The sequence below is a fragment of the Protopterus annectens genome, chromosome 11.part0 (assembly GCF_019279795.1).
Source record: "Protopterus annectens isolate FY-2018-M chromosome 11.part0, PAN1.0, whole genome shotgun sequence".
Classification (NCBI taxonomy): domain Eukaryota; kingdom Metazoa; phylum Chordata; order Ceratodontiformes; family Protopteridae; genus Protopterus; species Protopterus annectens.
Window position 1 is genome coordinate 1,389,840,915 of NC_056745.1, and position 17,105 is coordinate 1,389,858,019.

The 17,105-nt window shown below is 39.2% G+C and overlaps 1 protein-coding gene across 2 annotated transcripts in view; it reads right to left on the reverse strand.

Moving 5' to 3' along the window:
* DOCK4 (dedicator of cytokinesis 4) overlaps positions 1-17,105 on the reverse strand; it is a 3,006,016-nt gene that overhangs the window by 44,474 nt on the left and 2,944,437 nt on the right. For both annotated transcript variants that reach the window (XM_044088673.1, XM_044088674.1), the window contains one exon: positions 8,707-8,768. In XM_044088673.1, coding sequence (XP_043944608.1) covers positions 8,707-8,768 — 62 coding nt within the window. The remainder of the gene's footprint in view (positions 1-8,706; positions 8,769-17,105) is intronic.

The following is a 17,105-nucleotide window of genomic DNA, read 5'->3' on the forward strand; positions in this document are numbered from 1 at the left end:
AGTTGCATGCAGGCTAGCTTTGTGAAGTTTATTGGTAAATATGGTGAAGAGATGAGGGCCAAGGATGGATCCTTGGGGATGCCTAAGGTTACAGGTAGGAGGGAAGAAAAGGAATTTTGCCATTTTACTGCCTGTTGGCAGTTAGGTAGATAGTCTTGAAACCAGGCTAGAGTGAAGTGACTTAGATTAAGTTCAGATAGTGCAGTAAGTAATTTGGCATGGAAGACTGTACTAAAGGCCTTGGAGGGATCTAGGAAGACAATGCAGCATAGCTCTCAACTGTACAAATTTTCTCAGAACGTCCAGATTTTTTGTTCATATTTCTGGTCTTTTCCTCATGAAATTTGTGGTTTTCTGGCAAATCACATTGGGATGAGGCAAAGAATGAATTTACTAAACAATCACATCGATTTGAGTTTCAGACTTCATATCCTTTGGAAAATGCATGTTAACATAGTTTATTAGAATATTTAAAATCTGTCCCTATTTTTGGGCCTTTGTCCCCCATTGTGTCAGGCTTTGTTCAGATTTCTTGCACTAAGAGGTTAAGCGGCACACAGTGGAAACAAGGCTGCCATTGTTCCAGAGTTAATTAATAGTACTAGAAAAGCTAATATGGGCTGTGGTAGTACTGTGATTAGGACAGCATCCATGTTGGGTGTTGGACAGCAGTTTATTAGTAAGAAGCTAGTTACTTATTTGGAAATGTATGCATTTTTCAAAGATTTTTGACAGGGGAGATAGAATGGCAATTGGTCAAGTAGTTAGATAGCTCCAATGAGTTGCCCCATTTTTGAAGTGGTATTATATATGAAATTTTCCATAGTGATGGGACATGTTGTTCTAACAGAGAACAATTAATTAATAGGGAGACTGGTTAGGAGATGGCTTTGGCTGCAATCTTGAGGTATTCTGCAGGTAATTTATCAGCAGCCAGGGTTGTGGGTTTACATTTATTCAGATATTTGTAAATTATGCTAGTATGGCCAAGTTGTAATGAGAAGCAGTTTTGGTTTATGGGTGAGGATGACCGGTTCAGTTGTGTAGCAGCAGTAGTATTGCTAGTGAGAGGTAGAATGGATTTGCTGAAGTGTTGGTTGAATTGGGTGGCAATATTATTGGTAGTGGTATCGATGTTTGGGGGTGATGTACTGTTTTTTCCTGGTTGCAGGAGTTTATTGATGGCAACCCAAAACATTTGTGTTTTGATTGGATGTCAGACTAGTGGGTTTTAATTTGTCTGTCCTGATTTGCTTTTTGGTTTTGTTCCTTAATTCCAGGAATGCCTGTGTATTATTTTGCATTTTATTGTAATACCATGATTCCCATGCTTTATCCCTTTTTTTTAAAAGTAGTCGTGAATCTTTGGTAAGTCAAGGGGCATAGTTAAATTTAGGTCTAATAGTTCTGATGGGGTTGAGTTGATTTAGAGTGCTAAGGAAAGGAAAGTATTCAACAGCACTATCCAGGGGGTGAATTGAGAGTGGCCTCAAATTGCATTGATTTATTGCAGATATAAAGTCTTGGGTTTTGAAATTCTTTGGAAAATTTGTTCAAAGCTGGTGGACTTTATTGTGTTTACCTGGTGTCATATTACAAAGGTGGGAAAGTAATCACTGAGGGTGTCTGGGAGGGAACCAGAGTGGTAGGACTGAGCTGGCTGGTTAGTGAGGATCCAATCTAGGATGGACTCCTTTTTAGTTGCTTTATCTATTTGGGTTGTGATTTTGATTAATTGAGTGAAACCATGTAGGTGAGATGAGGGGAGTAACAGGAAGACCGTTTGATATTTAAGTCTCTCATTATGATTGTTTCTTGGAGGAAGTTTTGGGATGTCCATTCTAGGATGGATTCCACTGTACTAATGTTGTTACCGGGGGGCAGGGGTATATAGTTACTGATTATATTTAAGTGCTTTTTTGAACTGATTTTCAGCTTAGTGAATATTGTTTCTCCATTATTGAAATTTGGTGGGTGGTTGTCTATCATATCAATGGCCAGGTTGTTTTTGAAGAGTAATGCAATACCTCCACCTCTTTTGGATGTCCTGTCTTGTTTAAGAATGTTATACCTAGAAAGAACCGATTAATTTTCATTGATTTGTGGTCTTAGCCAAGTCTCTGTGAGAAGAACTATGTCTGGGAAGTATAGGGCCAGTGTGGCTTGTAGTTCAGACATTTTAATCACTATGCTTCTAATGTTGATGTTAAGTATAAGGAGGTCTGTGGGTTTCCTATGGAAATTCAGAATGTTATTTGCATGTTTGCTGGGGGTGTTTCTTTGTTTGCAGGGCTGGGAATTGGGTGTATGTTGCCACTGAGTATAATTTTGAGAAGCTATTTGAACAATAATTTTAAGGTATTTTGATATAAAACTGTTGTATTTTGTGGAAATGGGGGTATTTAATTGGTACACAGGTACTATGAATGATGCAAGGTCAAAATTTAAGAGGGTATAAAGTGATGGTGATACTAGTAGTAAAGATGGTTTCTCTTGAGTAGGAATTGGGCAGGTGGGGGATTTTGTTAGAGACTTTGGGCTAAATGTGTAATGGTAGGAGGTTAAGTGTGCTGTAATAATGAGGTTTGTAACTATTATATAGGGTGGGGACAGCATTTTGTCCTGTGAAGAGGAGAGGTAAATAGTGAGATTCCTTATAGTTATGTTTCAGAGGTGTTAACGGGGGGATGGTGTTTGGTATTATTTTGTTTGTAGCTGGTGTATATGGTGTAGGGAGAATGGATGGGGAGTTCTGACTGAGAAGACTTGAGAATATAGATTACTATGTGATGGAGGGAGAGTGGTGTGGATGTAAATGAGGCTGGAGTGAAAGACAAGCTGAGTTGTAGTTTGATGATGGTGAGTAAAGTAGTGTCCTATTAAGGTTAAAGGTCAGGAGTGTGGAGGTGGTTGGGAATGGAGGTAGGGTAGGGGAGCGGAATGAGCCCAAGTGTAGCAAAGGCAAACAAAGTGGGAAGGACCTTGTTCCTAAAATATTGTGTATTGCAGAGACTATCTGGAAGGCTATAATTTCTTTCTTTGAAAGTGTGTGTGTAGAAAATAGGATGGCATAAGAAAAGGTATCAGATTTAAAACAGTAGGATGGAAAAAAGCCACTGGATGCAATTGAGATACAGAAAGAGCTATGGGGACAGATATAAGAGAGGTTGTGAGCTGGAGAAAAGAAGTAGGAACATTAACTTATACAGATGTGTTAGTTACTGATAAGGCCGTTGTACAGCGATATAAGTAAGTGACAAAAAATAGCTGGTGAAAAGTATGGGAGTGCCAGTTTAAAAGAAAATGGAAAGGGGTGGTTTGCATTCTGGTGATGTACGGCAAGCACTACAAAAATATACCCAAAGTTTCTATAATGTATTTCAAGATGTGTTTATTTTCTGGTTTGACAGTTTAACCTCTTGGTTGGGAGATCTGTGGGATTTACTTAATAGAACAGTATTAACCAACTATGGCTAAAAGACTACATATCACCATACCACCAGTGTGTTGTAAACGGGGGGGGGGGGGTTGAAAATCTTACAACATCTGGAAAAGTGCTGGCAGCTTTTATGCCTTTTTTCAGCAAATCCTGTATTGATTTTTCCATTTTAAGTGGTCTGATCTTTGAAATTAAATCATAGTTGTCTTTTTGTGACAGAATTTAAAAAACAGAATGAGTTGCGTAAGTTTGCATTGTTTTGAAGTATGGCTAGGCCTTCAGTTAATTGCCATTGTGGTCTGGGGCCAAAAAAGTAGGCATTCAACTTCTATTTCTGCTAGTCTCAAGCTATCTGGCAAAAGAACTAAGTGGCTGAAAAAAAATCCTGGTCTTCTACTCTGGTCATTATTGAGTTCTTAAAGCCAGTTTGCTTCTTGCTTTCTGTACCTTATGCTAATTTGATCATAAATTCCTTCTTTCTCCTCTTTCATTAGTTGATGTCACTGCATACAAAACTTTCATTTTGCAAAGTCAGTCCCTTTTAGCTGTTTAAATACTTTTTCTGACCCATTGTTTTCCATAGATCCTGACTAAAGGGTGTCCACCAAGCTAACCAATATTAATGTTAGCTCTTTACACATCCTTACCACAAATTGTCTTTGAAAGCTCCTCCTAGTCTCATCTTATCAGTTCATACTAATTAGCAGTTAGCACTAGACTAGAAGATTAAATTGAAAGTTCCTCTCCTTGGACTGCTAAAGGTTGAGTTATCCTCGCCTTCATATCTTCTGCCTGTTTATTGTATAGTCCAGTCCAGTACCAAGATGGAAGGTCTGCCTGCTTATCTCCCTTATGTCAGCTTCATAGTACTTGGTATCCTTAGTCAGGGTAGTAACTGCCTTATGCTCAGAAATAATGAACTCCTACTCAACACAAGACATTCTAATTGTGAAATATGTTAACATCTATTAAATACAGATGCCTCACTCTCATAAAAAAAAAAAATCAAAGGCTGTGAACAACACACACTGTGAACACCACACACAACCACCACCATACACTGAAATGTCTTATGCTGAGGCTATAAAAAAATAATTGCCAAAGCCTCCTAGACCCATGACAATGTGATATCAGTAAAAATCTAGTATCACATCACCTCCAGGCACACTTTCAACAAAGAGTTACCTCAAGTTAATTTATTTCAAATCCAGTACACAAGACCACTCTGCAAATAGAAAACATTTGTTTTAGTGATCGGTGACTTCACAATAAGGCTCTTTCTTAACTAGGATGGACAAAGACAGGGTAACAGTGAATTGTCTTTCAGGTACCTGTATCTCTGCTACCTCAAGGGCTCTTAAGACCCTTTCTCCTCATGATACAAATCTATGAGGGATATGCAGAGAGACATGTCAGAACTCTCCAGGCATGTCACAAATGCAGGCAAAATTCTGGACTTGATAGGAATCCTTCCTTCTCCAAGAATGATGCCTCAGTAGAAAGAATAGGCAATCAGTAAACTAGATGGGATCACTCCAGAAGTATCCAGTATGTGTCATCATGGGAAGAGATGCTCGACAATCCTACATACTTTGAGAAGGGTGGCCTGCCTCTCATTCTAAGGCTCACACATATTGGCTAAAGCCATTACTACCCATTTAGAGCCTTTTTTTAGGCAGAGCCCAGCTAATTTGTACCACCAACATAACTAACATATAACTAACATATCAAGTCCAAAACAGGATCACTTTAAATTTGCTTTGCTCAGTGATAGAAGTGCCCACTACAGACTATCCGTTCCTATGAAATTACTGAAAGTTAGTTTAAGGGTTCAGAATGCACTCCCTCCATACCTGAGATTTGTGCCTACCATGCCTTCAGACATAATGGCAATTGTGGAGGCATCATCATATTTCTTAGGGGACCATATATAGACAGATCCTTAGAAACCCACAAACTAAACTCACTGATCTCCACCTCTTACTAAACAGGACCAGCTATCAGTTTATAGCCTGTTGCAGGAACCTACTACGTCCCCAAATATCATGTAAGGCTCCTAAATATATTGATGAACTCATAAACAAGAACTTAATTATTTTGTGAGACTAGCAATCTCTCAATAAACTAGAGTACCTATACGTTCAGTGTAGGATTTGTGCAAATGGTCTTAGATTTAACAAAGTAAAATTCTCTACACCAAAGTGTTAATAAGCCCACTAGAGGCATAATATTCTTGACCCAGTACTTATGAATACAACTTCTCTGTGCATTATTCCCCTGGTATCTCTTTCCCCTGTTAAGTCAGATCACAAACTAGTTACCTTCACATTCCAAATCTCTAAACTCTCTGAAACCAATACCACAGAATTCAAGGATCTTAATGTACTAATCTTAACAAATACTTTAAGTTTCAAAAATCACTTCTAGCAGCACCACCTCACATGTTGCCATGGCAGGTAGTTTCACAAAGGAATTCTATGCCTAGTTAGATAAATGTATAGAACTGGCAGTCCCAACCAGATCCAAATATAATCAAACATTTAGAAGCAAACTACCCTGGTAGTGCACCAACATAAATATACTCCACAATAAAAGAAAAAAAGTATACAATAGGTCAAGGATAACATTAAGAAATTGACTAAGACATGAAAAATACTATTAAAGCAGCCCATGAACTTAAATTAGAATCTGAAGCTAAGGATAATTGCAAATCTTTGTTTAACTATGTTAAGAAACAAAGAAGTAACACCCAGCAGTGCTCTGAACTTATTCATGTCACCACCTACTCTGATCCAGTAGCCATTGCCAATACATTAGCAAACAAATTCACTGTCATTTTTACCTAATGGATAACTATCCATAGCCAACTTACTCCTAAATTACTCAGATCCCTCATGATCACTAATGAACAAATACTGAAGGTACTCTCCAAGTCTAAAAATACTACCTCGATGGAACCTGACAATATACTTGGCTGTTTACTAAACTATGCTAAACCAAGCCTGGCACAGCCACTTCTTAAACTATTTATCCTGAGTTTAGACACTGGCTTTGTCTCTGCAGTTTGGAACACAGCAGTAGTGATGCCACTCCAAAAGAGTGGCCACCACTGACCCAAGAATTATAGGCAAATCAGCTTGATGAGTGCTACTTGCAAAGCCATGTAACATATTATAACTGAGCTGATAAACAAAGCTATTCATTAGCTGGACACTCAGCAGTTTGGCTATGTCAAGGGTTGATCATGTGTAATGAAACTGCTTAACTTTTTTGAAAGTGTTACAGAGAGTGTTGACAATTGTCATGCTTTCTACACAGCGTATTTTGACTCGGCCAATGCATCTGACACCATTATCCCCCTAGCCAGCATAGCTGCTATGCTTAATGTATTACAAATAGATCCCTATATAGAAAGATGAACTGCAAACTGGCTAAAAGACGGACACCACATGGAGTGGGTAGGTATCAGAGTGTGTGAATGTGACAAGTGGTGCCCCACAAGGCTCATCGCTGGCACATCTTCTGTTTGGCATTTACATTTCTAATTTCCTGACCATGAACCAAGACATCTAGTTAACCAAGTTTCCAGACTACTGTAAACTGGGAGTCACAGTCAAGTCCTCCTCTCATGCCACAGCCCTTCGCCAAGACCTTACACTCATTAATAGCTGTTGTACTAAAATTAACTCAAATTAAATGCTAAAAAGCACAATATTGTTACAGTTGGTAAACAGCCCCTCCCCCAAGCAAACAATACAGACAATGCTCAACTTCCAAATGAGACTGTTATTAAAGACCTTGGAACTTGGGTCGAATAATTCCCTCTCCTTGGTCATCATGTAACAAAATGTAGTCATAAAGTCCCCATACTTAGCACAGCTAATTTCAAAAAGAATATCACACAGATATCAAGAGTTCATTGACCCCTTATATTCAGCACTGACTAGGCCAGTTATTGAAAGCAATGCCACCTTTGGAATGTACCTCACTGGACATATCATACAACTAGAAGGAACCCAAAGGTTTCTAGCTAAGAAGGTCACTAGCTTAAATAACCTAAGCTTCCAGCAAAAAATAACTGGAAAACACTGTCCCTTTTTCAGTATCTTGTACACTTCTGAGGGGACAAGTATGCCTGGAAATGGTTTCTCCATCATTCAAATAGTCCCACAAATACCAGAATCAGAGATCTAAATTTTCAGCAGCAAATAAATAAAACATGGTGGAGAGAAGATCATTACACAACACCTTTCCTACCTCTGAAACAAATTCCTACTACAAATCAGGCAGTGTGATACATTATTTTCCTTAAAATGTGAACTGAACAATTGGAGAGGTATTCACAAATTCACCCCGGCTTGACTGGTCTAGCTCTCTTTGAAAAAGGAGGCCCAGTCTAAGACAAAGTACTGCCAAGGCATAAATATTCACAATACTCAGTTGCCTTGTATTTCATGTGATTCCCATGCTCTAAAACATCACTATTACATGTCAAATCCCAGTTGCTTTTACTACATGTGACATAACACAATTTTAATAAATTCATAAGCTGATAGGAGTTGCAAGGAGGTTGGGTCGAAGGATCATATTCACCTTACTAACAACCCACCCTTAAGCTATATCCCCTTCTCAAAAAGGGCTAAGCAGGTTATTCCTGGGGCAACTTTATAAGATCCTATCCAATCATCCAGGCGAAGTTCCATGGGATATCTGCTCCAGAGATGAAATAGCAATGAATAATACATCTGTCCCTCCACTGAGTTTTTATTTATCTGTTGGTAGAGATTTAGATCTCTTGTTCTGGTATTATCATAGCTATCTGATTTGCTGAGATGCAGGTGATCAAAGAGCTTGGCTACCTATTGGGCTGGAATGCACGGTACTGTTCTCCCATTAAGTAAAGGCATACAAGACACAAAGTAAAGGGTCAGCACTTAGAATCTTTCATGGTAGCTTACCATCTTTAAACCAGCTATCTCCTTGGTTAGGAAACTTTGGAGCAATTTCATTTGCCAAATATATTTATCTTGCTTCATTAACAACAGATGCGTCTTCACCGACTTTACTGCCATTTCAGACAGTGTACCACCATGGCTGACGTCGCTTAAAATAACATTTTCAAAATTATTCTAATACTCAGTTTTGTGAAGCTACATAAAAAGTAGTTTACAAAACACAGAAGCCTAGCAAAGTTATGAATCACATGGTCCAAAGTGAACAGCAGACTCCTCTATTACATAAAAAGTCAGAACTAAAGAAAGCTGTACCTTCTGCGGAGATCTAGCAGCTGAAGATGGTGAAACGGACCTCACATTTCTTGAAGGTGAACCTATACAACAAGCAAGGAAAATGAAAATGTAACATATTTGCTCATTATTCTGTGTATCACTCAAATTTAATAAGGAAAAAATTATTTATTTGCTGCAGTTTGTTACATTTAGATATTCTTCTTCTTTCGGCTTTTTCCCGGTTAGGGGTCGCCACAGCGGATCATCTGTCTGCTCATGATTGGCAGTGGAGTTTTACAGTGTTGAGTTGCCAGCCCAGCACCCAACCTTCCACAGAAGGCACACACACACACACACACTCACACCTAGGGCCAATTTATTCCAGTCCACCTACTGCATGTCTTTGCAATGTGGGAGGAAACCGAATGTATCATGTGTAATCAATACCTGCAACAAAACCTAATGTGTAGGAACAACATGTGCTCTTATCTGACTTATTTATAATTACAGCACTAAAAAGGTTAGAGAGTCAGAAGAGTCACTTTTCACCAAACCCTATTACTGCAAGCCCATCTCACTGAACGGGCTTTAATATATTCATGATTCTAAGGTGTGTGGGGGGGCAAATCCCCTATCCTCAATATATCAGGCTGAAGTTTAGCTTTCTGTACCTGTTACTTAATCAACTCTAACACTACACAGCTGTGGGCTAAGTTATAAAATCATCATGTTCAAACCAATTGGATGGAGCAGGTTGACTGTATCAAAGTTAGCAAAAAAATGACTTGATTAACAAAATACAAATTCCACTACAGAACATGTATTTATTACGTTTGCTATGGCTACACTGTTATGTTAATTTAAAAGTACAGATACTGCTGTATTCTACTCATCGATAAAGCATACCATAGTAGCATGGTGTTTTGATCATTTACTTTTCCAAGATTCTATCATTCATGAACCGGTAATTATATTTACCCCAAAAAAGCAACATGTTAATCATTCCACAGAAGGAGATGTCAGAAAAGACATTTTCTAAAGGTGAGTAAAGTGCTCATGTAAGAAAAAGTCTTTCATTTTAAGCATCACAGACCCTTCTATGGGGTTACTCTGAAATTAGTGATCCAAATGATTACAATAGTTTCTCTGACTGTAATCACATTATTTTTTGAGGTATGGATTCCCATAAATTCACTACTCAAGTGCAAAATTCAATAGGCAAAAGCATTTACATCCATTTCAGAAATGTGCAACAATCCAACATTCTGGTCACTGGAGACATCATTGTGAGACACACTGATGGCACTCTCACCAGGTTGAGTAAAGAAGAAGTCATGGTCAGTTGCTTATCAGGAGCCAGGATCCATCACATTACACATGCACTCAGGTCATTGGGCCACAAGTACCATTATGACTCCATCATAGTCCATGTGAGATGTTCCTCCTTAGACTATATGAAGAGAGACATCACGGAGTTCTCAGAATGTGTGCCCCAGCCTGGCATAAACCTAGCGCTGAGCAGCATTTTACCTTCTCCAAGGATGATGTCACAATGCAGGCAGAAGATGACTGGCTTTAATAATTTGGGAGTCAACCTCTACAAAGAGGCCAGTCAATCATGACAGAGTCCCTCAGGGATCGTTTATGGGATCACGTCTTTTTGGCATTTGCTTCTCTGAAGTCAAGGCCAATGTCAAGGGCCGCTAGCTTTCCAAATTTGCAGATGATTACAAATTAGAAACAGTCACAGAATCCCCACCAGCACTACTGTTCTCCAGGAAGAGCTGACACAGACAAATAACTGATGCCAGAGCCATGGACTAAAACTAAATGCCAAGAAATGCAGAATACAGTAAAGGAAAAAGGGAAAAATGTGTTTGTGTGATGATCAGAATATAATGTACTCTGCACCCAGAAGGCATTTAAGATTTTAAACTTAATTATCTCACTGTCACTAATGAATGCTACAATGTTATGTGCATTGACAGCAGAAGTGTTTATTATTAGCTGCTACGTTAATGTAACATGGGCTATACCAACTTGAATGGAACATGACAGCTGCATCATCCATGGCCCTCAAATTAAGTATAATGAAAGCCCTCTGGAAATGCTATTTAACTGTAGCCTCCAAACAGGTTTTGTGCCTCATGAATGGAGAACAACAGTCATCCCTTTGCACAGAGGTGGGCCATGCACAGACCCTGGAAACTAAAGACTCATAAGTCTGACTAGTCTTATATGTAAAGCCATAGAAAGAACTGCATGGACATGATCAGTAATGACATAGGAAACCTCCAGATACTGGATCTAACCCAGTTTGGTTTCATCAGGTTCAGGTCATGCCTACTCAACCTGGTGGACTTCTCTGAGAAGCTCACCAAAGCAATGGATGACGGGGAAAATGGTTCACTTAACCTGGCCAAGGCATTTGACACAATCCCCCACTCAGACATTGTTGACAAACAAGAGGTTAGGTGCAAACCCTTATGCCACTCAGTGGATAGCCAGATGGCTCACAGATAGGACACAGAAAGTTAGAATTAGGGAGTCCACCTCTACAAAGAGGTCAGTCACAAGCAGATTGGTCTTGGGGCTGTTCCTTTTTGGCATTTACTTCTCTGAAGTCAAGGTCTGTGTCAATGGTCTCTGACCGACTAATTTGCAGATGATTACAAATTAAGAGCTGCCACCAACTCACTCAATGACACAAATGTTCTCCAGGAAGGATTGACACAGGAAAACAACTGGTGCCAGAGCCACGTACTAAAACTGAATGCCAAGAAATGCATAATAGTATCCTTGAGAAAGTCATCCACCATTGGTAACTATCATATTGACAACAAGCCCCTAAGAGTCGACCCAGTAGTCATGGACTTGAAACACACACAGACAGTAATCTAACCTTTGACCATCACATGTCTACAGTAGTGAGGAAATCATTCTATGGTGTGCATCTTATGGCATCAAGGTCCAAGGAGGTCACTGTTATACTGTATTTAGCATTCATCAGACCTATCCATTGAGTACAATGTCATCTTTGGTATGTACCTAGCCAGGCACATCAAACAATTAGAATGTCCACAGAGGTTCCTCACTAAAAGAATACAGGTCATAAGTAGAGATCCTATTCAGACCACCTCAAAGCCCTATCCCTGCATTCTTTTCCTACACTCTACTGAGGAGAGATATATGCCTAGCAATGAGGCATTGCCAGACTCCACCCTGATGGTCCTCCTGCAAATCCGTAAAACAAACAGCACCGGAATTACCAAAATGTGATAAGAGACATTGGGACACAGGTTGACAGCAACCACTCCTTTGATAACCACATTGCCACTGTAGTCAAAAAGTCCTTCTATGTGGCATTAGACCTATTATAAAATACAATGCCTCATTTGGTATGTACCTCACTAGACACCTACAACAACTGGAAAGGCCACAAAAATTCCTCACTAAGAGGATCTTAGGCCTTAGATACATGCCCTATATGGACAGACTCAAAAAACTCCAGCTATACTCTGTTTCTTATCGCCTACTTAGAGGCGATCTCTGCTTGACCTACAATGCCATGTCTGACCCAGAGCTGTTAGATATGCTACACCTAAAGAAATCCCAATCCCTCCGTGCCACATGCTCCAGGGATCTTAACCTCAATTCCACAATAAACAGAACATGCTGGAGGGACAGGTTCCTAACCCACAGATTCCACATACTCTGGAACAAACTTCCCATTCACATCAAGCAGAGCACTTCACAGGCCCTCTTTAAAAAATCTTGATGAGTGGGTGGGCAATAGGAAGTTCACCCCGGGGATGACAGGGGGACTGGGAACTAACTTTGTGCAGCATGATGCCAGGGAATCTTCTTGGGCTAGGCTTATATAGGCTCCAGGGCCATTAGCCTAGTACACACCTATGAACCTATGGACCTATAAAGATTTAAACTTTGCCTATTATATAAATAGGACCTGCTGCATAGAAAGGTATGTATCCCATATATTACCCCTTCTCTGGAACAGACTCCCCATCCATTTGAAGCAGAGTTCCTCCCTCACCCAATTCAAGGGTAACTTGGACAATTGGATGGGGAACAGGAAATTCATCCCTGATTTGACACCTATGTCTCTAATGGACACATGCTGCCTGTAAACTGTTCATCTCCTAGACCCCTGCTTATAAATGTTTCATCTCCCAAGCCCCTGTCTACACTTACCAAGGGTACAAGAACTTGTCAGAGATTTGGGATGCATGGCTAAGCTTAAAAACGCCCTTATGGTCATTAGCCTGTTATACCTATGAACCTACAAAGTGATTAAGATTAGACATCCAGTTACAATGTTTTGTAAATCATTTAGCTTCCCATATTTAATAATGTCACTTTAAAAAATAGAAGTTGTTTGGAATCACAGGGAATATAACAGCTTTTAAAGCTTTTGGCTGATTAGAAGCAAATTTCTCTTCTAACAGACATTTGTCGGTCAGCTCAATGTATGGCTGTAGCATGTAAAACTATTAGCTAGTTTCCACTGCTATTCTCATGTGAGTGCCATCTGTGAGGCAGCATAAGGGATGGTAAACATCCTGAGTGTCTGGCCTCTCTGTGGCAGTGTGAGGTTCCCTTTCTAACACTGAGATTCATACAGGAGAACTTGTTTATAACACATTTGTAGTGCATAAAGCAACATTATTACAATCAAATATGACAAGCTGGTTCAGCACTACTATAGTGCGAGGCCTGACCTTAACACTTACAAAGATGCCTAGCAATTGTTAGACATCCTCTGCTAACATCAACAGACTGTCATTTAATGGTCTGTGCATAAATAACAGGAGCATAATATGAAACAGGTTAATTTCAATTCCATTTCTCTCTGATGTCTACATTACACTCAAAATGTATTTGGGAACCACCTGCTTCCTTTACACAGGGAATAAGTAAATATGTGCAATGATTCCCAATTACACTACCAGATTTCAAAGCTGGCACAACACTTCCTGATTTTTTTTTTTAATTAATGCTTCTGAAGCTAGTAGTCCATTAATCTCCATGCACTACAAATAATCACTATTCTATCTTCTATTGTAACTTAAAATTATGTGCTCTTGATATGGATGACAAGGTTCACCTGCACAGCTTCACTCATGAGGTCAATTTCTTGGAATCCATGTATCAAAAAGATAAGCAAGTAAGTTATGATTAATGGCCTTATCATAATCCTTTACTTTATAGACAGGTTGTTAAATGTAAAATATAAAGGTTTATGACTGGGTTTATGATCATAACCAGTTATGTGTTTGACACATGAATGTCAAGAAATTCACCTCGAGAATGAAGGCTACACTTTCAAGACATGCATACCTTGTTTTAGATTTGTTAAACTGTAAGTAATACTACAGGGATTTTGCAGTGTAACTGTCAGACAATTTGAATAACATGAGCAGCCTAAGAGTCGAAGTCTTCATCGGTGAAGTATTCAGTTTAATTAGGCCCAAAATCCACCTCATACTTAGTGAACTTGCTTTCTCTCTCACTGGAATATCTTTCCTTCAGAAGGAAGGAAGGCTGCTGAGTTGAGAAGAAATCTCTTGCACTTCATCAGAAGGTCAATGCTTGAGTACATCAAGCAGTTCAAAAGAGCAACTCTCTCTGTATGGTACTTCATTAATCTCCATTCCAATACATGCACGTCAGCAAAATGGATTCCAGGTTAACAGCAAATACTTTGACTTATGCCCATTATCTGTCATCTGACTTGAGAGTAATTCATTCATACCACTCAGCAGTCCTTTGATGAGGTCCACACGTGACACTGTGAGGCTGACAAAAATTGCCTGGAGGTTAGTGTCAAAGAAAATGTAAAAGTGAGAAGAATCTTGTAAATAGACTAGGTTTGAAATCCATTGCCTTACTTGTTCATCTTACATTTAAATTGCATAATCATAGTACAAGTTCTGTATCATTATTAAGTTACATTGAAATAATAGCTTTATGTGTGATCTGCTTTCAACTGCTACAGGCTTGAATATAACATGGCTCCCCTTACAAATAGAACTGCATGTGTGAAACAGTAAATAGTGTGCTCAGTACAGCAATGTAAAACAGTGAACTACACATGTAACTACAGGTGTGAAACAGTATACCATGATCAGTACTGCAAGTGTGAAACAGTATACCATGACCAGTACTGCAGGTGTAAAATAGTATACCATGACCAGTACTGTAAGTGTGAAACAGTATACCATGATCAGCAATGCAGGTGTAAACAGTAAATAGTGTGCTCAGTACAGCAGTGTAAAACAGTGAACTATAGTTGTGACTACAGGTGTGAAACAGTATACCATGACAAGTACTGCAGGTGTGAAACAGTATACCATGACTAGTACTGCAGGTGTGAAACAGTATACCATGACCAGTACTGTAAGTGTGAAACAGTGTACCATGATCAGTACTGCAGGTGTGAAACAGTATACCATGACTAGTACTGCAGGTGTGAAACACTATACCATGACCAGTACTGTAAGTATGAAAAAGTATACCATGATCAATACTGTAAGTGTGAAACAGTATACCATGATCAATACTGTAAGTGTGAAACAGTATACCATGATCAGTACTGTAGGTCAGAAACATGGAAATGTGTGATCAGCGTTGCTGGCATGAAATATTGAAAGTGTTATCAGTACAGAAGATGTAAAATGGTAAACAGTATGATTGATACTACAGGTGTGAATGCAGGCGTGAAACAGTAAACAGTGTGATTAGTACTGCAGATGTTAAACTGTAAACCGTGTGATTAGTTACAGGTGTGAAAAAGTGAAGAGTGTGACCTGTACTGCATGTGTAAACAGTAACTAATGTGCTCAGTACAGCAGTGTAAAACAGTGAACTACAGGTGTGACTACAGGTGTGAAACAATATACCATGACCAGTACTGCAGGTGTGAAACAGTATACCATGACCAGTACTGCAGGTGTGAAACAGTATACAATGACCAGTACTGTAAGTGTGAAACATATACAATGACCAGTACTGTAAGTGTAAAACAGTATACCATGACCAGTACTGCAGGAGTGAAACAATATACCATGACCAGTACTGTACATGTGAAACAGTACACCATGATCAATACTGTAAGTGTGAAACAGTATACCTTGACCAGTACTGCAGGTGTGAAGCAGTATACAATGACCAGTACTGTAAGTGTGAAACAGTATACCATGATCAGTACTGCAGGTGTGAAACAGCATACCATGACCAGTACTGCAAGTGTGAAACATATACAATGACGAGTACTGTAAGTGTAAAACAGTATACCATGACCAGTACTGCAGGAGTGAAACAATATACCATGACCAGTACTGTACATGTGAAACAGTACACCATGATCAATACTGTAAGTGTGAAACAGTATACCTTGACCAGTACTGTAGGTGTGAAACAGTATACCATGACCAGTACTGTAAGTGTGAAACAGTATACCATGACCAGTACTGCAAGTGTGAAACAGTATACCATGATCAGTACTGCAAGTGTGAAACAGTATACTATGACAAGTACTGTAAGTGCAAAACAGTGCACCATGATCAGTACTGTAAGTGTGAAACAGTATACCACGACCAGTACTGCAGGAGTGAAACAGTATACCATGACCAGTACTGTAAGTGTGAAACAGTATACCATGATCAATACTGTAAGTGTGAAACAGTATACCTTAACCAGTACTGTAAGTGTGAAACAGTATACCATGACCAGTACTGTAAGTGTGAAACTGTATACCATGACCAGTACTGCAAGTGTGAAACAGTATACCATGATCAGTACTGCAAGTGTGAAACAGTATACCATGATCAATACTGTAAGTGTGAAACAGTATACCTTGACCAGTACTGTAAGTGTGAAACAGTATACTATGACAAGTACTGTAAGTGCAAAACAGTGTACCATGATCAGTACTGTAAGTGTGAAACAGTATACCATGACCAGTACTGCAGGAGTGAAACAGTATACCATGACCAGTACTGTAAGTGTGAAACAGTATACCATGATCAATACTGTAAGTGTGAAACAGTATACCATGACCAGTACTGCAAGTGTGAAACATATACCATGACCAGTACTGTAAGTGTGAAACAGTATACCATGACCAGTACTGCAGGAGTGAAACAATATACCATGACCAGTACTGCAAGTGTGAAACAGTATACCATGATCAGTACTGCAAGTGTGAAACAGTATACTATGACAAGTACTGTAAGTGCAAAACAGTGTATCATGATCAGTACTGTAAGTGTGAAACAGTATACCATGACCAGTACTGCAGGAGTGAAACAGTATACCATGACCAGTACTGTAAGTGTGAAACAGTATACCATGATCAGTACTGCAAGTGTGAAACAGTATACCATGGCCAGTACTGCAAGTGTGAAACAGTGTACCAT